The following is a 25,354-nucleotide window of genomic DNA, read 5'->3' as shown; positions in this document are numbered from 1 at the left end:
GTAATGGGTCTGTTTTTGAGTGTGCCTTTAAGGAAGATGAACCTGCCCTGCTCATCTAGCACGGTATCCGTTATTTGCGTGGGTACATTTTTTGACAGAAGTATGGATACACCTTTCGTTTTTGAATTTGGGGAAGCAGAATGATAGCAATGGGGGTAAGAATGGTTCGTCAGTTTAGGAATATTTTTACTGCTGAAATGGGTCTCTTGAAGAAAGACCACATCTGCCCTCGCACTACGCATGTGGGCAAGCAGTTGTGAATGCTTTTCAGGGGTATTCAAGCCTTTCACATTGAGAGAAATAATTTTCAGAGAGAGAGTAGTGGGTGGTGCTCTGTGGGGGGCCATCGTTTTCTAATCAAGGTGTTGGATACCAAGTGTGCTACTTTCCAATTGGGAAGTCAGAGACGGGGGGGGGAGGTTGACACGAGGGTAGAGATGAGGGGGAGGTGTGTGTGAGGAGGTGAGGGGGGGAGGGATGAGCGGAAGGTGGTTCAGATATGTAGTGTGGGGAAGGGGGGGGTGTGTGTGTAGGAAATGAGAGGGGAATTACAAGGGATGTACCGGTTGTGGGGGATGACCTGCAGTCCCACTAACCAACTCTGTGGGAGACCGGTATTGGTCAGCGGTATCTACCAGAGTCCGCTGGTGGCGGGGGTGGTAGGTGACGTTCAACCGATGGTGGAAGTCCTGTGTTCCCTTGAGGTCATAAAAGCTACTCGCGTGGTTTCTATGTTAATTTGTCTGGGATCTTAAAGGTAGGATAGGTGAGCCCATGTATGATCCCGACAACAAGAGTAAGTTTTCGTACAATGGTGTAGGGATATATTCTTGGGGCTGGAAGGTAGAATAGATGTGTAAGGTCCGTTTGTCGCAGAGAATATAACGGGTGCTGCAAAACTATATATTAATGGCTCGAAAGAAGTATATTTTAGACTATCTATACCGTGTCTAAATAGCGATTGACTGTGGAATCTTGTGTATGTCTAGATATTACGTGTGGTATATGTTGTATAGTTACCGAGTGCCTGTATGGCTTGGACAGATTTTGATTGAGGGAATAGAAATGCGTGGGATGTTAATTATGAATATACAATCCATATGACACAGAGTGAAATGGTGAGCGTATATTGTAGTGTGCAAACTTGGTCAACCGTGACCCTAGAAAAAATGGAACAACTTAACACGTAAATGCATACCTGAGAGAGAAATAGACAATAGCAAGTCCTCTATAATATTTCTTTGGTATCGAGTGGGGCGTGTCCAGTAGTGGTCTAAGGGCAATTAACCTGCTTGCACCCCTCCTCGAAATGGGAGTAATGCTGATCTCTATGTTTATTGTAGGAGGGTAGATCTGATCCTCAGGGAAATATATGAGTGTGCAGGTATAGTGGGTTGTTTTAACTTGCTTACCTGAGCACGCCCCTCTCGACTCCCAGACAGTGTTGTTCACATCATGCTTCCTATGAACTATATTATGGGAATATCTAGAACCACATCTAGAGGGAGAATAAAGGCATGTTAAGTAAACATATCGTTGTTACCCTAAAGAATCTATTGTGAAGATAAACAGCAAGAAAAGCAGGTGAGATAGTGAGGCCTGGAACGTCATAAAAGAAAAAGAATAGTGCAGGGCCGGGCATGACAGTGTGTCTAGTGACACACAGGGTTAAGCTGGCTTGTGTTTTGGTGGGGGGCGGAGTCAGCAGGAAACTTGAGGGGAGCGGCCATACAAAAGGAGGGGCGGAGTTTTGGACGGGGTCAGTGGATTGAGGAAAGACACGAGGAGGCAGATTTTCTCTGCTCCTCCACAGCCATGGCCGACATCGACCTGATCCTGGCTCGTTTGCGGCAGGCAGCGGCGTCCAGGGGACCAGAGTGGCTCCATAGCCAGGTGGCGGGGATCATTGATGCAGAGGCTGGCGGTTCGGCCGCGGCAGGTGAGGGGACTGCGCGTGCGCGGAGGTCGCGGCCTCCGGCGCGGTATTCGCCGGGACCCGGTGGCCGATCGGGTCGCCAGGCACGAAGCCCTAGGGAGGAACAGTCAGCCCCACCGGCCAAGAGGAGTCACCCGACGGCCGCTGCTGGGCCCGGGCGGAACACACGCCGAGGCCACAGCGCGGTGGGCGGGGCTACGAGGCAACATGGCGCCGGTTCCCCGAGTACAGGGCCCAGGCGGGAGCGAGCGAACCCCCCAGCAGCTCAGCACGAGCCGAGGGGGGAGGACAGAAGGGAGAGGACAGCGGCAGCGGCGTCCAGGGCTGTAACTAGAAGCCGTACCGACACCGCAGGTGGGCATCGGTCACCTGGCGTTGGGAGAGAGCTGCAGAGGGAAGGCCAGAGGACTGATCAGGCCGGGCGGGTGTCAGTCACTCCAGGGCGGCGCGGACTCCAGTCGGGAGGCGGGGCTTCGGAGGTCAGACAGGTCGCGTCCCAGCGGGGACATACGGCTTCCAGGAGGGACGCGCCTGGGGGGCTCACTACGCCGGCAAGCCCATCTCAAGGGGACCGGTCGGACGGGGAGGAGTCGGAAGAAGGTGAGGTGGAGACACGCCAGCAAGATACGGCGGTGGAAACCAGATCAGCGGCTGTCGGGAGGTCTCCGGGTCGGCCCGGTAAGTCAAGTAATAATTTTTCTGTCACCAATGATTTACAAAATATATGGGCCATGGTTACCTCGGGTACGGCAGGGGTAGCCGCCCACCCGCCACGTTTGCAGGGACAGGGCCAGGACCACCAATTGGCGGGACCAGGATCCGCCGGTTCGGGGTCAGGGGGACAACTTCAGGAGCTGTTGGAGGGCCTGAGGGCACTAGTGGGGCGCTTTGGGGAACAACCTCCTCAGGCGACCACGAGTTCAGCATCGCAAGAAGCGCAAGGGACTGGCGGGGGCGTGTCTGCGGGGGGGAGGTAGAAGTCTCTTCAGGGGTGTCTGCTAACAAGACCCCGGAATCGGGGGTCGGTAAGGAAAGGATGGGAGAAAGAGGGGCAGCGGAGGCTGTGGGTAGAACGGATCGCGGACGCAGCGAAATGCGAGGAATACGTCTGTTTTGAGGGCCCGCTGGGTGCGCATCTGAAACAGGAGGTTCGGGAAAAAATTCAAAAAGGGGAATACGTGGAAATCTTTTCCTTGTTGCCGTTGGAAAAGTTTAATTTGGACAGGGTTAGGCCTGATGACTCCAAGAAGGAAGAGGAGGAGAAGAGGAGATACAGGTTGATTCCAAGGATGTTTGTTAACTGGTTACAAGCGTTCGCTATCATGGCCAGCGTCATTGGCGAAAAGAATCCTGAACATTGTTCGGGGTTGTTTTGTTATATGGATGCTATCGGGGAGGCTCACAGAGTTTATGGGGGAACGGCTTGGCTGCGCTATGACGAGCAGTTCCGGCAACGCAGAGCGGTTCGTCCGGCCCTGCGTTGGGACCATAAGGACATTAGTCTGTGAATGAGACTGATGTCCTCGGCCAAGGCCTTGCCTCAGTTTTTTCAAGGGGGGGCCGGGGGTACACACTCCTCAGGACTACCGGCCGGTAAAAAATGGGGAGTGTGTTGTCAATACAACGAAGGGAACTGTAAGTTTGGGGGTTCGTGCAAATTCAAGCACGAATGCTCAGGGTGTGGGGGAGCCCACACATTTGCCAGATGCTTCAAAAAAGGGAAACGTACCGGGGAGCCTGCTAACAAGAAGGATGACGCCGGTGAAGGTGGAAAGGATGCTGCCTTTCCTAAGTATCCGGATAAGGAAGCGGCATCGCTAATCATTGCAGGTTTTAGGGAGGGGTTCAAAATACCATGCACCTTGGAGGTGGTTCCCCCCATGGCAAGGAATTTAAAATCAGCATTGCAACCCCCCGGGGGTGGTGGGTGAAAAATTGGCGAAAGAAGTGGCGTTAGGCTGCATGGTAGGGCCATTCACGGAGAAGCCATTACCGGATTTAGTGGTGTTCCCACTGGGGGTGGTGCCCAAAAAAGAACCAAATAAGTTTCGGTTAATTCAGCATTTATCCTTTCCAAAAGGGGGCTCGGTCAATGACTTCATTGACCCTGATGCCTGCGCTGTATCCTATACTTCATTCGATGCAGCGGTGCGGTGGGTTAGGAGGTACGGAAAGGGGGCACTGATGGCAAAGTCCGACATAGAAGCGGCGTTTCGGCTACTCCCAGTGCATCCGGACAGCTTTAGGCTGCTGGGTTGCCACTGGCAAGAACAGTTTTATGTCGATAAATGTTTGCCCATGGGTTGCTCCATTTCTTGCGCCATGTTCGAAGCATTCAGTTCCTTTTTGGAGTGGGTGATTAGGGATGTGTCAGGGCTGGACTCGGTTATCCATTACTTGGATGACTTCCTTTGTATAGGTCCTCCTTCCTCCAGTGTGTGTGCGATTTTATTGTCAACGTTGCAGCACATTGCGGAAAGGTTCAGCGTGCCATTGGCAGCTGAGAAGACAGAAGGCCCAACAACTGAGATTAGTTTCCTGGGTATCGTTATCGACACGATACAAATGGAATGCAGGTTACCACAAAAAAAATTAGTGGATTTGCAGAAGGAGATCCGGGAGATGCATGGAATGCGGAAGGTGCAATTGCGGACCCTGCAGTCATTGCTAGGTAAGCTAAATTTCACTTATAGGATCATACCTATGGGTAGGGTGTTTTGTAGAAGACTGTCCGCAGCCACGGCGGGAGTTAAAGCCCCTACACATTTTATCAGGTTGACTCGGGAGCATCGGGAGGACCTGAAGGTATGGTATCAATTCCTGTCAGTGTACAACGGAAGAGCAGTGTGGATGTCAGGTCCGGTAAGTAACTTTGACGTGGAGCTAGTTACGGACGCGGCGGGTTCTACGGGTTACGGAGCATATTTTCAAGGGCAATGGAGTGCTGAACCTTGGCCACAATCATGGGTGACGGCGGGGTTTCTTCGTAACCTGGTACTGTTGGAACTGTTTCCAGTGGTGCTGGCTATGGAGTTATGGGGGCGGTCTTGCCAGAATTTGAAGTTGAGGCTTAATTGCGATAACATGGGGGTTGTGCAGGTCGTCAATCGCATGTCAGCGTCTTCCCAACCTGTCATTAGGCTGATGCGACAGTTGGTATTGCGGTGCTTGCAATTGAATATCTTTATATATGCTGTACACATACCGGGGATTGACAACTCATTGGCTGATTTGCTGTCTCGCTTTCAGTGGGACAAGTTCAGGGAACTAGCTCCGGCGGCAGAGAAGCAAGGGATTCCTTGCCCAGAGTGGATTTGGGAGCTGACATTGGAGTCGCCACAGGATGGATCCAGCAATCAGTGAGTAATTCCACTTGGATGGCATATGTGAAGGTATGGAGAGAATGGGTGGGTCTAATCCATGAAGCTGGGGTGGAGAAGGATGGGTCCGGGGTGAGTTTACTGGTCTTGTATTTTGTGTCCAGAAACATGGAAAACGGGGTTGCGGTTTCGTCCATTGAAAAGAAGATGGCAGCCTTGTCATTTCTTTTCAAGTTACAAAGGAGGGAGGACTGGACGAAGGATTTTTGGGTTAGGCAAGCCCTCAAGGGGTACAAAAAAGGACAAAAGAGAAAAGATACAAGAAGGCCCGTCACTTTTGCAAACCTGATGTCCATTTGCGGGCAGTTAGGGTCAATATGTTCTTCTAGTTATGAATGTTTGCTGTTTACAGCAGCTTTTTCGTTAGCGTTTTTTTGAGCGTTCAGGATTGGGGAATTGGTTAGCCCGGCACGGGGGACTGCGGGTGGCATTTTGGTACAGGACGTTAGGTCACACAGGGATAAAGTGTGTTTGCGATTGCGGAGGTCAAAGACTGATCAGACGGGGAAGGGTATAGACGTATGGTTGGTCGCTCTGCCTGGATCCACGGTATGCCCGGTAAGGGCGGTCGAGGAATTGGCACGGGTAAGGCCGACGGGTGGAGGACCATTTTTGCGTCATGAGGACGGGTCCTATTTATCTAAGTTTCAATTTGTAGCAGTATTTAGAAAATGTTTGGCGAAGTTGGGATTGGATGGGAAGGCTTACGCTTCACACTCCTTCCGCATTGGGGCGGCTACTGAAGCTGCCAGATGTGGGTTGGATGAGGCAGCCATGAGGAGGATCGGTAGATGGGAATCGAGAAGGTTCGGCACCTACATACGACCTCAGCTGATTGTAGAATAAAAAAAAAAAAAAAGGGAAGGTCCGGGTAAGTGGGGGGTTTTGTTAAGTTTATTATAAATGAACGTTGCCTTGGTTTGTGATCTTTTCATTTCAGAGGGAGGTGCTCCACGCCTCGTCTGGATTCTTGGGCACTCTTACGTGGGTTGGGGGGCCCGGAGAGGTGATGCGAGACGGCAGCTGGGAATATCAAGGAGAGAGGCATATATCATGTGGCTGGGGAGACCGGGTATGATGTGGGGTAGAGTCGTTCCGGAAGTGGAACGTTATGCGAGGTTAGACAGACCACCAGATGTGTTGGGCATTCACGCAGGAGGAAATGATTTAGGGTTACGGACGGTCAGAGCATTAATGGCAGATGTTAAGTTGGATTTGTTATATATCCGCACGGTTTTTCCCAATACCCTTCTGTTATGGTCCGACATGGTGGTACGAACCACCTGGCGGATGGCAAGATCTGTTGCACGGCTTAACAAAGCACGTATACGCGTTAACAAGGTAGTGGGGAGGTTTTTGGTGCAACAAGGGGGTATGGTGATAAGGCATAGAGAACTGGAGATTAATGTTGGCCTTTATTTACGCAGGGATGGGGTTCACCTCACGGATGTGGGGATAGATCTGTGGACCATGGGGCTGCAGGATGGAATCCAAAGGGCATTGAGGGTGTGGAGGGGCCCTTAAGGATAAGGGTTCATCCTTTCGGGGTGTGGCTGTGTTTTTTCTGTTGGTCGGTGGCGGTAGCAGTAAACAAATGTGGTAAAAAGGGGTGGGGGGGTCATCGATAGTATGGCCCCTCGGGTGTATTCCCGAAATGGAATACCGGTATGTTTACACTGCGGGCAAGGAGTTGTCTCCGAGCGGCACAGCTGGAGGCCTATCAAGTTGGAAATGGTTCCCGCAGTGTATTGTTTTGATATGTGGTAAAAGGGGGTAGCTCTGCCATTGACCAACAGATTGCGGTTAATAATATGTAGTTTGCACTGAAGTTATATGGTATTTTTATACTTAAGGTTATTGGAGTTATTTATTCATTTTGTTTAATAAAAAGGCTGTTGTGGCCAGTTTATACTCCAGTAAGTTGGTGTGGTCTCGTTAATTAAGATAAGAGGTAAAAGGGGTCAGAGTAAAATGGTATAGCGGTAAGAGGAAGTAGGTGGGTACATCTAGAATACACTGGTCAAGGGTTAAGATGGGTAGAGGTTATTTGTAGATAATATCTATTAGGGAAAACTAGGAGGGGGACATAGGAGTAAGAGGAGAGATAGGGTGGAAGGGGAGAAAGGAGGAGAGGGGGAGAAAAGGGGTAATAAATGTATGCATAGATACTGCATGTGTCCTTAAGCGAGTTCCAACGATTATCTCTTGTCTTCTTAGCTGTTGCGGGCTGGGATCTATGGTGGATGAAAGCTCCGTTGGATGTAGATAAATGTTGCATCAGTGCTGTTCGGCAACCAGGATAATAGATGCTTTCGGACGACAGGAACCAAGCAGGGAGAGTATCTGGATGAGGACAGTAGCTTCCACCTTTGTAGAAGAGGGAGGGGGAAGGGTTAGGGCCAATGGCAAGGGGGTGGCGTTTTCGTTCAGTGCAGAGTGATCTATAGCCGAGTGCAATGTCAGTATCTTGCTCTGGTGGATAAGTGGGGGAAGCGATGATGGAGTAGGCAGTTAAGTCTCTCTTGAGCGGGGTAGAACCACTGTCTGGAGCCTCAATGATGCATCAAGAAGTCCGGTGTCAGAAAAAAAAATAAAGGTGACTCTCACAGGTATTGGCATCTTATATATGAAAAGGGGTGAAAAACTTGGAGGTTTCCATCCTGTGTCATGTGTCAAAAAAGAGATGTGAAGGCAAGGCACGGCCGCCTGTTTAAGTGATACAGGCCCTGCTATGTGCAGAGGAGGCCGTGGGACTACCATTCCGTGGTATACCTGGGTCTCTTAGAGGAGAATGGGGAGGTGCTGGTTGAGGGCGGCGGCGACCGAGATAGAAGTTTCCCACTTCTGCGATGCCATCCATCGATGTAGCTCTTTGCATCTGAGGTAAACGGAAGTCGCTATACCAATCAGGCAGCGCGACTGCTGGAATGTCCAGAGTGGAACAAAAATGTTCCAGGTCTTCCAGGACCCTGAGAAGGGCTGTGTGGCCTTGATGTGTTGCTGAGAGTCCAAAAGGGAACTTCCACCTGTAGATAATAGATCTGGCCCTTAGTATGTCTAGCAGTGGTCTTAATTTGCGTCTCCTTTGCAGTGTGATATTAGAAAGATCTTGGTATATCTTGATACTTGATCCTTGGAAAGTCAGTTGGTTGCGATTTCTGGATGCTCGCAGGATTTCTTCCTTGAGGGAGAAATCTATTAGACAGCACACTGTATCTCTGGGGGGATCTGTGTCCCTTCCCCTCGGGCGTAATGCTCTGTGAATGCGTTCGAAGGCGACCGGGGCATCCTGGGGTCTCTCAAGCAGCTCATTAACAATGGATGTTACTGTTTGAGAAAGTTGATTAGGATCGATCGATTCTGGAATCCCTCTCAGACGGAGGTTGCGGCGTCTCCCGCAAATGTCAAGATCCTCCATGTGTCTGTTTATGTCTCTCAAGTGAATTGCGTGAGACTCTGTGAGCTGCTGTACATGGCATAGAGAGGATTCATGGCGCGTCTGTGTTGCTTCTACTTCCTCCACCCTGAGAGATATAGCTTGCAGGTCAGACCTCATGTCTGAGATGGCTGCCATTAGGGGGTTTTTTATATCAGCAGCTACGCTGTGTAAGTCTTCCAGGCTGACTGCGGGATGATGTCTCTGCTCTATTCCCGTTCCTGATGGGCTCTGGGCTCCCGAGCGGTGGGGGCTGACGCTTAGGGGGTATGTCTTACTTGAGGCGGCTGGATGTGAGGCCTGCATGGTGCTTCTAGGCCGGGGACGGAAGATCTCGGGGATGTGCCTATCGCAGTGATCTTCTTCATTCCGTGGGGACCGGGACCTGGTAGCTGAGGCACTGCGGGATGTCCTCACCATAGCCGAGGGAGTTCAAATGCTGTATAGCTGAATAAGCTGGACCTCATGGACGGGAGCTTCAGAACATCACGTCCATCTTACAGCGGCTCCAGACCACGCCCCCTTTTTTCATTTATAGCGCAGAAAATAAAAAACCCAGAAGTGCTCAAATACCACCAAAAGAAAGCTCTATTTGTGTGAAAAAAAGGACGAAAATTTCATATGGGTACAGAGTTGCATGACTGAGTGATTGTCATTCAAAATGTGAGAGCACTGAAAGCTGAAAATTGGTCTGGTTAGGAAGGGAGTTTAAGTGCCCAGTGGTCAAGTGGTTAAAGTTCACCAAACTCCACTTTTCATTCAATAAAGTGCATCCAATCACACATTTCCCAGTTTCTATTACATTTGGGTAATAAGCCCCCATCATGTCTAGGAGGACAACAAGGAGAGGCAGACGTTTCCATGCCACTATGAGGGGGGGCAGCAGCGTATGTCTCCACAGGCAAAGGTGGACATGGTCCATTCTCAGGCAGGGCATCATGACCTGTGAAGGACTAAACTTCAGTCCTAGAAGCTACCCCTTAACCATCAACCTCTAATACCTCCCACAAATGACACGACAAGGTGGTGGAGTAAATGGCCTTGTCGGCCTTTTATTAATAAAATATAAAACCAATAAATAACATTTTTGTAAATAACTTTTAAATAACTTTTAAATAACTTTACGGAATTATTGGAGTCTAGGAGGGGAATCCACCCACAGGTCACTGCATAGGAACTCTTAAACTTTTTAAGGCCTCCAGTCGCTAACCCCAGACTGTGAGACAGTACCCAACCTCTCAGTGACCAAACTTTTCCCCTTCCTGGTTAACCCCTCGTAACCGGAAGGTACATAAAAACAGCCCATATTATATATGGGTACCAACCGTGTAAACTCTAAACAGCCCATATTATATATGGGTACCAACCGTGTAAACTCTCCATACCATCAATCTCCTCCTCCTCACAGACCCAAACCACTGCCACACTACAACCAACGTCCCTTATTGCCATAACCTCAGGGAGGGTGGGTGGGAATCTTCCTCCCCGCCGCTCTCCACTGACGTCACATCCCCCCTTCTCCTCTCTACATTTCCTTCTGCCTCCTCCTCTGCTCCAGCCCCTCCCTTATCCTTAAAGGGGAAAGTGACCAGCACAAACAGCCTGACTGTGCAGTCCACACAGGTCATGCTGTCCCTGCGCTGATCCCCTGCTCCTCTCTGCTCCGGGACCTTCTTGACCTGTGAAGGACTAAACTTCAGTCCTAGAAGCTACCCCTTAACCATCAACCTCTAATACCTCCCACAAATGACACGACAAGGTGGTGGAGTAAATGGCCTTGTCGGCCTTTTATTAATAAAATATAAAACCAATAAATAACATTTTTGTAAATAACTTTTAAATAACTTTTAAATAACTTTACGGAATTATTGGAGTCTAGGAGGGGAATCCACCCACAGGTCACTGCATAGGAACTCTTAAACTTTTTAAGGCCTCCAGTCGCTAACCCCAGACTGTGAGACAGTACCCAACCTCTCAGTGACCAAACTTTTCCCCTTCCTGGTTAACCCCTCGTAACCGGAAGGTACATAAAAACAGCCCATATTATATATGGGTACCAACCGTGTAAACTCTAAACAGCCCATATTATATATGGGTACCAACCGTGTAAACTCTCCATACCATCAATCTCCTCCTCCTCACAGACCCAAACCACTGCCACTGCTCACAAGGGGTAAAACCTTACCCTTGCGAGCACCTCCACACCCTCAAAGCTCGCTGTACCCCCTCCTGCAAACCAAGCGCCCAAAGATCAGTGCCCACATCATTCAGATGCACCCCATCACTTCTCAGGTACCTCCAGGTATCCACCTCCAACTCCCTATGCCGTATGGTCACTCCCCCATTCCGCATAACAAACTTGCTGACCTCCTTATTTACCTTCACACGTGCCCTATCAACCTTTATATCAGACAAAGCCCAGCGCCATGACCTTCTACCCACCATGTCCGACCATACTATCACCATCCCAGGGAAAGCCGCCTGTAAACGTAGAACATCACATTTTATGTCACGTATGAGGTCCCTCATGGACCTGACCCCCATGTCATTGCCCCCCACGTGTAAAACTAAAACATCCGGGGCCCTGTCCCACCGAGCAAACTTGTGGACCTCTGACCTTACCCTGTTCCACATCATCCCTGACAACCCAATCCACCTTACCCGTGCTTCCTGCCTTGGGATACCCAGCTGCCTACCATTCGGCCGAACGTCGGCCCGCTTGGCACCCCAGAACACGAATGAGTGGCCCAATATCCAAACCAGGGGCACCGAGTCACCTGTAAAGTAAGGTTAACAGGACACAACAATAAATCACCAAAAACTTTCACCAGACCCCCCAAAATTCAAAAAGAAACACCCCCCTTTTTCTCAACAAGCCTATAATAAATGCGGGCGGATGTAAAGCTTAAACCTATCTGAGTCCCACCTGCCAATACGCTTAACTGCCTCAGAACCCAGGCCCGCCCTGGCCGCTTCAGTAGCAGCCCCAATACGAAAGGAATGGGACGAGTATCTATTGGGGTCATACCCGGCTGCCGATAAACACCTTTTGAACACGGCAACAAACTGGAATTTTGACAAAGAGGATCTGTCCGCATGTATCAGAAATGAGCCCGGGCAACGCGGGCGCAAATCACAAAATTTCTTTACCGCTGCTACCGGACAAATCTGGGATCCCGCGATCCGGAACACCTCAAGTTGTACTCCCTTCCCTGCCTGATCTGTTTTTGACCGTTTTATGTAAATCCTAACCGATTCCTGTGTACAGACCAAATCATCCCATTGCAGTCCCCCATTTGCTCGTTTGGACGGGCTGACCAGTTCGCTCACCCGTAGCGCCCCAAAAAACGCTAAAGCAAAAGCCGCACAAAAAAGTGCGCTTTCAAAACTAGAATTACAAATGCCTTCTATCTGGCTAAATAGCCCGTGTAACATTTCAAACGACACAGGTCGTCGCCCATCCCTGCTCTTATGACCTTTTCTGTAACCTTTCAAAGCTTGCCTAACCCAAAAATCCTTTGTATGGTCCCGCAACCCCTGCAACTTAAAGAGAAAGGCCAAACCCGCCATTTTCTTATCGATGGCGGCTGCCGAGATGCCCCGCTCGAAACCGAAATTGAGAAAGTATAGCATCGCCTGAGGTATCTCCCGGCTCACAGGGTCGATGTTTAAACTTTTTAAGCATGCCAACCATTCTTGCCATACCTTAGAGTAAGCGTCCCAAGTGACCTTACTCACGGAGTTTTGGATCCACCTGGCCGCGCTCCCAAGGCAACGGTCCATATCCAGTCCGGGCAGGTAACCCCCTGCTGCTCCGCGTCTGGTGCCAGTTCCCGAAACTTGTCCCACTGAAAACGAGACAGAGCATCAGCTACGGTGTTGTCCACTCCAGGTAAGTGTACAGCGTAGATGAAAACATTCATTTTCAAACAGCGCAACACTAAATGCCTCAGCAACCTGACCACTGGCAAAGACTTGGCCGACAAACGATTAATCACCTGAACCACGCCTAGGTTGTCACAGTTCAGCCGCACCTTCAAATTCCTAAAAGACTCCCCCCATATTTCCATTGCCACCACAATTGGAAATAATTCCAGCAGGACCAGGTTCTTCAAGAACCCTGCTTCCACCCAAGCTGTGGGCCAACGGGCGGCGCTCCAATTTCTTTGGAAAATAGCCCCATAGCCCGTAGAACCTGCTGCATCAGTAAATAGTTCTAGATCCCAATTACTGATGGGACCTGACATCCACAAGGCCCGCCCGTTAAAGGAGTCTAAGAACTCGTGCCATACCCCTAAGTCCTCTCTGTGCTCCCTGTTGAGCGTCACAAAGTGAGTGGGGGTGGTGACCCCCGCGGTCGCTGCCGACAACCGTCGGCAGAACACCCTGCCCATTGGCATTATTCGGCAAGCAAAATTCAGCTTGCCCAATAATGATTGCAGCTGCCGCAATTGCACTTTACGCTTGCCAATGGTCCCACGTACTTCAGCCTTGAGATTTTCCAGCTTGTCCACCGGTAGCCGACACTCCATCCCCATGGAGTCTATCTCAATACCCAGAAAAACAATGGTGGACGTAGGGCCCTCCGTCTTTTCCGGTGCTAGCGGGACGCCGAAACGGTCTGCTATGTGCTGCAAAGTCCCTAATAGGACCGCACAAACGTTGGAACCCGCTGGGCCAACACAAAGGAAATCGTCAAGGTAATGGATTACCGATTGGATCCCCGACACGTCCCTGACCACCCATTCGAGAAATGAACTGAATTTTTCGAAAAGGGCGCATGAGATCGAACATCCCATTGGAAGGCAGCGATCCACGTAGAACGCGCCATTCCATGTGCACCCAAGCAGGTGAAAACTATCCGGATGAACCGGCAAAAGCCTGAAAGCAGACTCGATATCCGCCTTCGCCAGCAGCGCCCCCCGACCATAGCGCCGCACCCATGATACTGCAGCATCAAAGGAAGTGTACGTCACCGCACACATTTCCGGCGCGATTGCATCGTTGACCGACGCACCCTTCGGAAAGGAAAGGTGGTGGATCAACCGGAATTTGTTGGGCTCCTTCTTAGGAACTACCCCCAACGGAGAAACCACCAATCCCGGCAGGGGTGCGGAGGTAAAAGGGCCCGCCATGCGCCCCAAATGTACCTCTTTTCCCAATTTTTCGGCAACCACCGATGGGTGCATGAGAGCCGACCGTAAATTCTTTGCTAAGGGGGGCGCCGCCTCCAAGGAAGCTGGTATTTTAAAACCGTTTTCAAAACCCGAGTCTAATAACCGTGCTGCCTCCCGGTCGGGATATCTACTGAGAAAAGGACGCATCCTTTCCACCCGTATTGGGGTCTTCCCTTTTGTTCGAAGGCTCCCCTCCACGACCTTTTCCCCGTCTAAAGCATTTGGACAGGGCATGGGATCCCCCGCAACCCGAGCACGTGTGCTTGAACCGGCAGGTTGCACCAAACTTACAGGTGCCCTCATTGAACTGCCAGCAGAAGCCCCATTTTTTGTCGGTCGGCTGTCCTGGAGCTGCGTTACCTCCGACCCCTGCCTGAAAAAACTGGTTCGGAGCCCTCGCCGCCGTCATAAGCTTCATCCACAGGCTGATGTCCTTATGATCCCAGCGTAGTGACGGTCGGACGGCCATCCGTTGTCTAAACTGTTCATCGTACCGCAGCCACGCCACTCCGCCGTACGTCCGATGAGCCTCGCTGATAGCGTCCAAGTACACAAACAAGGCCGAGCAGTGTTCGGGAGCCTTCTCCCCCACCACACTCGCCAGGATAGCGAACGCTTGCAACCAATTGGAAAAGGTACGCGGAATCAGCCGATACCTGCGTTTTTCCTCATCCTCTTTTTTGCGTTCTTCTGGCTTCAATCTATCCAGATTGAATTTTTCTAAGGGCAACAACGTGAATATCTCCACATATTCCCCTTTCCAAATTTTTTCTTTTACCTCTGCTTTAAGATGTGCACCCAATGGGCCTTCAAAGCAAACGTACACTTCACTTTTTGCCGCATCCGCCAATCTGACGGACTCGGCCTTCTTATCTCCAGTTTTACCCTGGCTGTTCGTGGCGGAATCTCCACTTGACGTCCCAGGCGACTCAACGGTCGCCGACCCTGCGGCCTCCGTCTCCGCACTTCCACCCACCACGACCGCCGGTACTGGCGTACTTACCACAGCCGTCTCCTTCTCTGGGGTTGTGCCCCACGCCCGCGCCGGTGACGCTCCGTCCCCCGTGGGTGGATCAAAACGCTGCACTAAATCCCGCAAACCAGCCAACAAATCCTGCAAGCCCTTACTACTCGCCCTCTCGCTTGCCTCCCTAGGATGTGTAGCCGGTGACCTAACCTCACTCACCCCCCCGGAACCAGCCCCCCCAGAGGGAGCCCCTTTTCTACCCTGTTCTAACAATTGTTCTAATAAAGAAGAAATGGAAACATTAGATCTGCACTCACCAGGCTGCACAGGACTGGGCCGATCAGCCGCCCTTCCGGAATCCACCGCCGACGCTTGTCCCTGGTCCTCGTCTCTCTCTGACCCGGACAGTTCACCTTCCGACCTGTCGCTGACTTCCTCCTGGCGAACGACCGGTGCCTGCACGCCAGAGGTTCCCGCTCTGGCTGCCGGGGGTCTCCGCTGTTGCTCTCTCCCCGCACGCTGCGCCGCAACACCGGACCCGCGTCCTGGCCTTGTAGACGGACTTCTGTTCCTCTGACTATGCTGGGCCTCCGCTGTTCTCCTTTCACCTCTGTTCACCACCGACACTGTGCTTCTCAAGGTTCCACCTCTGGCTGGCGTAGGGCTGCTGGCCGCATGGACCCCCTGACCAGCCCCCCGATCAACTGCCGATGATCGACGGTCCGACTGACCGCTTGCTGACCCCAGCGACTCTCCATCTGGTTGTTCCTGTCGCCTGCGACGCGCTGAGGGGGGGGAACCGAGGGTTGCGCTGGTCTCCCCCATCCCTGCACTTCTTCCTCTGCGCTGTGAACGCTGCACCTCTCCCATGCTGGCTCCCCGAGCTTGCTGAGCACTGGGGGGGGGTGGCTGATTCTGTCTGCCTCTGTGCTGGTCCCTGGGCCTCTGACTCACAGGAGAAGAGTCAGGGCTGAAGCGCTGTGGCGGCCTGGAACGGCGCCCACGTGGAGTCTCCTGGCCCCCCCCCGCTCGGTGCCGCTCTGTCTTCCTGTATTATGGCTGCGACCTGAGCCTGCAGCCAGTCTGCCCCCTGAGTTGCGGCCACCGCTCTGAGCTGTTCGAGCAAAGCCGCCGCCGTTACATCCGCCATGACAGTGGATTTTTTTTTTTTTTTTTTTTATGGAGCAGTGTGAGAGCGTGTCGAATCTTCCTCCCCGCCGCTCTCCACTGACGTCACATCCCCCCTTCTCCTCTCTACATTTCCTTCTGCCTCCTCCTCTGCTCCAGCCCCTCCCTTATCCTTAAAGGGGAAAGTGACCAGCACAAACAGCCTGACTGTGCAGTCCACACAGGTCATGCTGTCCCTGCGCTGATCCCCTGCTCCTCTCTGCTCCGGGACCTTCTTTTCCTCTGTTTAGTCATGTGCCCATGTTATCCATCCAGCCACAGCATGCAGAGGAAGTGGTGGACTGGCTTACTAAACTATCCTCATCCTCCTCATCTTCTATGACCCAAGCTGACACTAGTGGGCACTCCACCGTAGCTGCCAGAGCGGCTTATTCTGCCTCCTTGTCCAGAGCTATTCCTGCCATAGCCTCACTATCATGCATGGAGGAGTCAGCTGAGTTATTTGAACACAGCGTCAGCCATTTGCTTATTGGCAATGCAGAGCCATTGCTTGATTCCGATGTTGGTTCTGAGGCAGTAGCGGCTGGGGAAGTTTTAGGATGGGGGGGTGCCAGACCCTGCCCTTCCTTTTTGACCCCTCCCACTTGGTGAAAATGGGCGTGGTTTCAGCAAAATAGTGGGCGTGGCTCTAAGGTGGTGTGGTTAGCGTCTGAGATGAATGAGGGATGGAGGGAGAGAGGGATGGAGGGACAGCAGGCCCACATCCTACACAACAATAGAAATATGTGTATTCTAGAAAGTTTAACAATCAGCAGATAAAGATACTCCAAACACCTAGTGTTAGCACTTCAATCATCCCGGCACCATGGTTGTTGTGGTGTCAGGATGATTGAAGCGCATTATTTCTATTATTACATTGTAATATAAAATGAAATCATTCAACTCACCATAATTCAGAATCAGTGGGAGCCCTGAGCGTGTCACTAGCCACGTCGCCTGCCACCAGATGCCATCAGGTGTCCCCAGCGGAGTCCCTCCTTACATGTAGCCTGTGTCACATCAAATGCAGCCTGTGTCACATCAAATGCATCCAGCCTGTGTCCAGCCTGTGTCCCATGAAATGCAGCCAGCCTGTGTCCCTGCGTCCAGCCTGTGTCCCTGCGTCCAGCCTGTGTCACAAAAAATGCCGCCAGCCTGTGTCCCTGTGTCCAGCCTGTGTCACATGAAATGCAACCAGCCTGTGTCCCATGAAATGAAGCCAGCCTGTGTTCCCGTGTCCAGCCTGTGTCCCATGAAATGCAGCCAGCCTGTGTCCCTGTATCCAGCCTGTGTCCCCAGAAATGCAGCCAGCCTGTGTCCCCAGAAATGCAGCCAGCCTGTGTCCCATGAAATGCAGCCAGCCTGTGTCCCTGCGTCCAGCCTGTGTCCCATGAAATGCAGCCAGCCTGTGTCCCATGAAATGCAGCCAGCCTGTGTCCCATGAAATGTAGCCGGCCTGTGTCCCTGTGTCCAGCCTGAGTCATATGAAATGCAGCCAGCCTGTGTCCCTGTGTCCAGCATGTGTCACATGAAATGCAACCAGCCTGTGTGACATGAAATGCAGCCAGCCTGTGTCCCTGTGTCCAGCCTGTGTCCCATGAACTGCAGCCAGCCTGTGTCCCATGAAATGCAGCCAGCCTATGTCCCTGCGTCCAGCCTGTGTCCCATGAAATGCAGCCAGCCTGTGTCCCTGTGTCCAGCCTGTGTCCCATGAAATGCAGCCAGCCTATGTCCCTGCGTCCAGCCTGTGTCCCATGAAATGCAGCCAGCCTGTGTCCTTGTGTCCAGCCTGTGTCCCATGAAATGCAAACAGCCTGCGTCCCTGTGTCCAGCCTGTGTCCCATTAAATGCAGCCAGCCTGTGTCCCTGTATCTAGCCTGTGTCCCCAGAAATGCAGCCAGCCTGTGTCCCATGAAATGCAGCCAGCCTGTGTCCCATGAAATGCAGCCAGCCTGTGTGCCTGCGTCCAGCCTGTGTCCCATGAAAGGCAGCCAGCCTGTGTCCCATGAAATGCAGCCAGCCTGTGTCCCATGAAATGTAGCCGGCCTGTGTCCCTGTGTCCAGCCTGTGTCCCATGAAATGCAGCCAGCCTGTGTCCCTGTGTCCAGCATGTGTCACATGAAATGCAACCAGCCTGTGTGACATGAAATGCAGTCAGCCTGTGTCCCTGTGTCCAGCCTGTGTGACATGAAATGCAGCCAGCCTGTGTCCCTGTGTCCAGCCTGTGTCCCATGAACTGCAGCCAGACTGTGTCCCATGAAATGCAGCCAGCCTGTGTCCCTGTGTCCAGCCTGTGTCCCATAAAATGCAACCAGCCTGTGTCCCTGTGTCCAGCCTGTGTCCCATGAAATGCAGCCAGCCTATGTCCCTGCGTCCAGCCTGTGTCCCATGAAATGCAGCCAGCCTGTGTCCCTGTGTCCAGCCTGTGTCCCATGAAATGCAGCCAGCCTATGTCCCTGCGTCCAGCCTGTGTCCCATGAAATGCAGCCAGCCTGTGTCCTTGTGTCCAGCCTGTGTCCTATGAAATGCAACCAGCCTGCGTCCCTGTGTCCAGCCTGTGTCCCATGAAATGCAGCCAGCCTATGTCCCTGCATCCAGCCTGTGTCCCATGAAATGCAGCCAGCCTGTGTCCCTGTGTCCAGCCTGTGTCCCATGAAATGCAGCCAGCCTGTGTCCTTGTGTCCAGCCTGTGTCCCATGAAATGCAACCAGCCTGTGTCCCTGTGTCCAGCCTGTGTCCCATGAAATGCAGCCAGCCTGTGTCCCATGAAATGCAGCCAGCCTGTGTCCCTGTGTCCAGCCTGTGTCCCATGAAATGCAGCCAGCCTGTGTCCCTGTGTCCAGCCTGTGTCCCATGAAATGCAGCCAGCCTGTGTCCCTGTGTCCAGCCTGTGTCCCATGAAATGCAGCCAGCCTGTGTCCCTGTGTCCAGCCTTTGTCCCATGAAATGAAGCCAGCCTGTGTTCCCGTGTCCAGCCTGTGTCCCATGAAATGCAGCCAGCCTGTGTCCCTGTGTCCAGCCTGTGCCCCAAGAAATGCAGTCAGCCTGTGTCCCATGAAATGCAGCCAGCCTGTGTCCCATGAAATGCAGCCAGCCTGTGTCCCTGCGTCCGGCCTGTGTCCCATGAAATGTAGCCGGCCTGTGTCCCTGTGTCCAGCCTGGGTCACATGAAATGCAGCCAGCCTGTGTCCCTGTGTCCAGCATGTGTCACATGAAATGCAACCAGCCTGTGTGACATGAAATGCAGCCAGCCTGTGTCCCTGTGTCCAGCCTGTGTCCCATGAACTGCAGCCAGCCTGTGTCCCTGTGTCCAGCCTGTGTCCCATGAAATGCAGCCAATCTATGTCCCTGTGTCCAGCCTGTGTCCCATGAAATGCAGCCAGCCTGTGTCCTTGTGTCCAGCCTGTGTCCCATGAAATGCAACCAGCCTGTGTCCCATGAAATGCAGCCAGCCTATGTCCCTGCGTCCAGCCTGTGTCCCATGAAATGCAGCCAGCCTGTGTCCCTGTGTCCAGCCTATGTCCCATGAAATGCAGCCAGCCTGTGTCCCTGTGTCCAGCCTGTGTCCCATGAACTGCAGCCAGCCTGTGTCCCATGAAATGCAGCCAGCCTGTGTCCCTGTGTCCAGCCTGTGTCCCATAAAATGCAACCAGCCTGTGTCCCTGTGTCCAGCCTGTGTCCCATGAAATGCAGCAAGCCTATGTCCCTGCGTCCAGCCTATGTCCCATGAAATGCAGCCAGCCTGTGTCCCTGTGTCCAGCCTGTGTCCCATGAAATGCAGCCAGCCTATGTCCCTGCGTCCAGCCTGTGTCCCATGAAATGCAGCCAGCCTGTGTCCCTGTGTCCAGCCTATGTCCCATGAAATGCAGCCAGTCTGTGTCCCTGTGTCCAGCCTGTGTCCCATGAAATGCAGCCAGCCTGTGTCCTTGTGTCCAGCCTGTGTCCCATGAAATGCAACCAGCCTGTGTCCCTGTGTCCAGCCTGTGTCCCATGAAATGCAGCCAGCCTGTGTCCCATGAAATGCAGCCAGCCTGTGTCCCTGTGTCCAGCCTGTGTCCCATGAAATGCAGCCAGCCTGTGTCCCTGTGTCCAGCCTGTGTCCCATGAAATGCAGCCAGCCTATGTCCCTGCGTCCAGCCTGTGTCCCATGAAATGCAGCCAGCCTGTGTCCCTGTGTCCAGCCTGTGTCCCATGAAATGAAGCCAGCCTGTGTTCCCGTGTCCAGCCTGTGTCCCATGAAATGCAGCCAGCCTGTGTCCCTGTGTCCAGCCTGTGTCCCAAGAAATGCAGCCAGCCTGTGTCCCATGAAATGCAGCCAGCCTGTGTCCCATGAAATGCAGCCAGCCTGTGTCCCTGCGTCCGGCCTGTGTCCCATGAAATGTAGCCGGCCTGTGTCCCTGTGTCCAGCCTGGGTCACATGAAATGCAGCCAGCCTGTGTCCCTGTGTCCAGCATGTGTCACATGAAATGCAACCAGCCTGTGTGACATGAAATGCAGCCAGCCTGCGTCCCTGTGTCCAGCCTGTGTCCCATGAACTGCAGCCAGCCTGTGTCCCTGTGTCCAGCCTGTGTCCCATGAACTGCAGCCAGCCTGTGTCCCTGTGTCCAGCCTGTGTCCCATGAAATGCAACCAGCCTGTGTCCCTGTGTCCAGCCTGTGTCCCATGAACTGCAGCCAGCCTGTGTCCCATGAAATGCAGCCAGCCTATGTCCCTGCGTCCAGCCTGTGTCCCATGAAATGCAGCCAACCTATGTCCCTGTGTCCAGCCTGTGTCCCATGAAATGCAGCCAGCCTATGTCCCTGCGTCCAGCCTGTGTGACATGAAATGCAGCCAGCCTGTGTCCCTGCGTCCAGCCTGTGTCACATGAAATGCCGCCAGCCTGTGTCCCATGAAATGCAGCCAGCCTGTGTCCCTGTGTCCAGCCTGGGTCCCATGAAATGCAACCAGCCTGTGTCCTTGTGTCCAGCCTGTGTCCCATGAACTGCAGCCAGCCTGTGTCCCATGAACTGCAGCCAGCCTGTGTCCCATGAATTGCAGCCAGCCTGTGTCCCTGTGTCCAGCCTGTGTCCCATGAAATGCAGCCAACCTGTGTCCCTGTGTCCAGCCTGTGTACCATGAAATGCAGCCAGCCTATGTCCCTGTGTCCAGCCTGTGTCCCATGAAATGCAGCCAGCCTGTGTCCTTGTGTCCGGCCTGTGTCCCATGAAATGCAACCAGCCTGTGTCCTTGTGTCCAGCCTGTGTCCCATGAACTGCAGCCAGCCTGTGTCCCATGAAATGCAGCCAGCCTATGTCCCTGCGTCCAGCCTGTGTCCCATGAAATGCAGCCAACCTGTGTCCCTGTGTCCAGCCTGTGTCCCATGAAATGCAGCCAGCCTATGTCCCTGTGTCCAGCCTGTGTCCCATGAAATGCAGCCAGCCTGTGTCCTTGTGTCCGGCCTGTGTCCCATGAAATGCAACCAGCCTGTGTCCCATGAAATGCAGCCAGCCTATGTCCCTGCGCCCAGCCTGTGTCCCATGAAATGCAGCCAGCCTGTGTCCCTGTGTCCAGCCTATGTCTCATGAAATGCAGCCAGCCTGTGTCCCTGTGTCCAGCCTGTGTCCCATGAAATGCAGCCAGCCTGTGTCCCTGTGTCCAGCCTGTGTCCCATGAAATGCAGCCAGCCTATGTCCCTGCGTCCAGCCTGTGTGACATGAAATGCAGCCAACCTGTGTCCCATGAAATGCAGCCAGCCTGTGTCCCTGTGTCCAGCCTGTGTCCCATGAAATGCAGCCAGCCTGTGTCCCTGCGTCCAGCCTGTGTCACATGAAATGCCGCCAGCCTGTGTCCCATGAAATGCAGCCAGCCTGTGTCTCTGTGTCCAGCCTATGTCCCATGAAATGCAGCCAGCCTGTGTCCCTGTGTCCAGCCTGTGTCCCATGAAATGCAGCCAGCCTGTGTCCCTGTGTCCAGCCTGTGTCCGATGAAATGCAGCCAGCCTATGTCCCTGTGTCCAGCCTGTGTGATATGAAATGCAGCCAGCCTGTGTCCCTGTGTCCAGCCTGTGTCACATGAAATGCAGCCAGCCTGTGTCCCATGAAAAGCAGCCAGCCTGTGTCCCTGTGTCCCATGAAATGCAGCCAGCCTGTGTCCAGCCTGTGTGACATGAAATGCAGCCAGCTTGTGTCCAGCCTGGGTCCCTGTGTCCAGCCTGTGTGATATGAAATGCAGCCAGCCTGTGTCCCTGTGTCCCATGAAATGCAGCCAGCCTGTGTCCCTGTGTCCAGGCTGTGTCCCATGAAATGCAGCCAGCCTGTGTCCAGCCTGTGTCCCATGAACTGCAGCTAGCCTGTGTCCCATGAAATGCAGCAAGCCTGTGTCCAGCCTGTGTCCCATGAAATGCAGCCAGCCTGTGTCCAGCCTGTGTCCCATGAAATGCAGCCAGCCTGTGTCCAGCTTGTGTCCCATGAAATGCAGCCAGCCTGTGTCCCTGTGTCCAGCCTGTGTACTTACCTTGCTGTGGTGTCCTCTCCTGCGATGTCTCCTTCCACTGGCAGTGGTGACTCCGCTCCTCATACTTCCTGTTTCCTCTCTCCCAGGCGCAATGGGAGAGAGAAAACAGGAAGTTATATCAAAGTCGCATGTCAATCAAACTGCCCGGCCGTGGTAATAGATACTACAAGCGCCGGGCGGAAGCTACTCGGCGCTTCGGAAAGTGCTGCAAGGTGGGATAAAAGCCTGCAAATGAAGCGCCGTGTCTGCAATCTCGTGATTGCATAGACGTGGCGCTTCCCATAAGTGCACTGTGTCTGGTGTCGCACTGTGTCCGGCGTCCGAACACAGTGCACTTAAGGACCTTTTTTTTTTTTTTTTTAAAGGGCCAGCTTTAAAATTTTTTTTACATTTTTTTTGTGTCTGCCGGAGGGAGGAAGGGGGGCCGCCCAGTGTATTGCAAAGTTGGCTGCAGTGATGATGAGAATGGAGGATGGAGGGGATGATGATAAGGTCACTGACGCAACTTGGGTGCCAGATATCGCAGACGAGAAAAGAGAGGGTGAGGCACAACCCCAACGAGGCAGCCATCATGGGAGAGTAGAGAGCAGCCACCCTATTCCATCACATTGTGAAGCTGTTATCTCCCGGCCCACTTCCCACAACTCAGCTGTCTGGGCCTTTTTTAGTACATGTGCAGCTGATCGCACTGTTGCAATTTGCAATCTCTGCTGCAAGCAGTTCAAGCGTGGCAAAAACACCAACCATTTACTATAGCCATAGCTGACATCCTTCTGTAAGTGGTGGGTTGTGAGGCATAGTGGGTGCAAAGATGATGGAAGTCATTGGGCGCCAGACACTTCTTGCATGTAATAGAGGTTCTATTTCTTTTGACAGTCCTTTTTATATATTTTGGGGGAAAGAGGGTTAGGGCCAGGACACCCTTAGTTGCAAGCTCAATTGGCAGTCTCCGAAACTTTAATAGGAGGACAGTCGTACAGGGAAAGGCCCCAGCAAGGCGCCACTTCTGCACGTGCAGGATTGCTGTCTCCTATGGTAACAGTCCTTTAACAGTTCCTAACTCAAACGTAACAGTTCTTTCAGCTCCACTACAACTGCTCCTTGTAGTTCTTCAATACTTAGCTCCCGGTCTCTCACTAGACCCTCTGATTCACTGACTACGAATCCCTTGAGCTCCTCCAAGGTTTGCGGTGGTATCTACCTCAAGCATCACCCCCCGCTTCTCTGCTGGGTCCCTAGCTTGGCACTATGGATATCTTCAAGCTTCACCCCTGCTAACCAGCTCGGTCCCTGGCTTGACACACAGGGTGCTCTGCAAGCATCTCCTCCACTGGTTAGGTCCTTGACTTGATCACGGCCTGAAGTTTCCTGATTCTCCACTGTGCCCTTTCAGTGAGAATATGATTCCGGTACTTTCTTCAGTTACTCACTGTGGTCCCTGGTAAAGGCGATTGGTCCCTTCGTGGCGACAGCTTTCCTTCTACCTCCGAACACTGACAGGTTATCCAGCCGGCAGAAACGTCACTTTTGCTTGGACTGCAAGCCGCAGTCCCAACCCTGCGCTGCCCTCTTACTTCTGGATAGGCCCTCACACAGCCTGGCAGCCAGATGCCCCCGGGATAGGCCCAATCTCCAGCCTAGCAGCCCGGGGCAGATGACACACGTCCACCCAGACAGCCGTCCAGGTGGCAAAGAACACAGATCACTTGACCTCACCCGAATATATAGGCTCTCCCAGCAGGCCAAGGGATTAAAGAAACCCCTGCCCATTGGCTGGGACACCCACATACCCATAACCTGACCTTAGGTTGCCCTTCTCGTATCTAGTACCACCAAGTACCCGGCCACCTAGTCAGACATCTCAAGTCTCCCGGGAGCCTCCCGCATTTGGCTGTGGGCTCCCGGGCTCCCACGGGTGCAGGGTGATCTCCTGGCTGTGCCTGTCACTCAGCCACAGACAGACAGAGCAGCCTGAATGGCTGAATGGAGTACGGCTGCTCTGTCTGTGACTGATTGACAGGCAGAGGGGGGACAGCCAATACTGCTGTCCCCAGTCTGCTTTGGCTGCTGCATGGGCATGGGTACATTTTTTCAGCAGGGAAGGAGGGGGGTGGGCGGAGGCAGTGGCATTGTTATGAAGGGGCGGGGGGTGCGGACTGCATCCGGGTGACACCTGTGGGCAGCGGCATCGCACAATCCGCACACCCCACTGATCTGTGTCTCTCCTTGGCTCTCAGCTCAGATCGGTACCCCGCCCCTCCAGCCCTCTTCACTGCAGCTCCTCCCACACTACTGTACACAGGATGGATGAGGGAGTCCATGGAGGGACACACCGCTGTACATATCCCACGCTGTTCTGAGGTCTGAACAGTGTACTGTATATTTGTACATGGACAAATGCTGGGGGCGCTATGGGAGGGGGGACTACTAGCACAAGTGGAGAGGGGGGTCTGCACTGAGGGGGTTTATGCTGATGGAGGGGGTGGTCTGCACTGAGGGGAGTCTATGCTGAGGGAGGGGGATCTGCACTGGGGGGTCTATACTGATGGAGGGGGGTGAATATGCTGAGGGGGTGTCTATACTGATGGGGAGGTCTATACTGCGGAAGGGGGGTCTGTACTGAGGGAGAGGTGTCTATACTGCGGGAGGGGGGTCTGCACTGAGGGAGGGGGTCTGTACTGAGGGAGGGGGGTCTGTACTGCGGGAGGGCGGTCTGTACTGCGGGAGAGGGGTCTGCACTGTAGGATAGGGGTCTGCACTGCGAGAGTGTGGGATAGGAGTCTGTACTGCGGGAGAGGG

The 25,354-nt window shown here is 53.1% G+C and overlaps 1 protein-coding gene across 1 annotated transcript; it reads right to left on the bottom strand.

Moving 5' to 3' along the window:
• Window positions 1-9,747: 9,747 nt before the first annotated feature.
• LOC141148569 (uncharacterized) lies at window positions 9,748-16,303 on the bottom strand. Its single transcript, XM_073636129.1, has 2 exons — window positions 15,214-16,303; window positions 9,748-11,529 (listed from the first exon to the last, which is right to left on the bottom strand). The coding sequence occupies exons 1-2, from the start codon at window positions 15,764-15,766 to the stop codon at window positions 10,934-10,936; spliced, it is 1,149 nt and encodes a 382-aa protein (XP_073492230.1). The 5' UTR covers window positions 15,767-16,303; the 3' UTR covers window positions 9,748-10,933.
• Between the last annotated feature and the right edge of the window lie 9,051 nt (window positions 16,304-25,354).

The sequence above is a fragment of the Aquarana catesbeiana genome, linkage group LG06 (genome assembly GCF_042186555.1).
Source record: "Aquarana catesbeiana isolate 2022-GZ linkage group LG06, ASM4218655v1, whole genome shotgun sequence".
Classification (NCBI taxonomy): Eukaryota; Metazoa; Chordata; class Amphibia; order Anura; family Ranidae; genus Aquarana; species Aquarana catesbeiana.
Note: the sequence above shows the minus strand (reverse complement) of the source record. Positions and strands in the feature narration are given on the sequence as shown.

Excerpts from the sequence above, each read along its gene's own strand:
- LOC141148569 (XM_073636129.1), bottom strand. The coding sequence starts at position 15,766 with ATGGGAGAGGTGCAGCGTTCACAGCGCAGAGGAAGAAGTGCAGGGATG. Across the intron at positions 11,530-15,213 it reads GCCCAGTCCTGTGCAGCCTG|GTGACTCGGTGCCCCTGGTT; the intron begins GTGAGTGCAGAT and ends CTTACTTTACAG.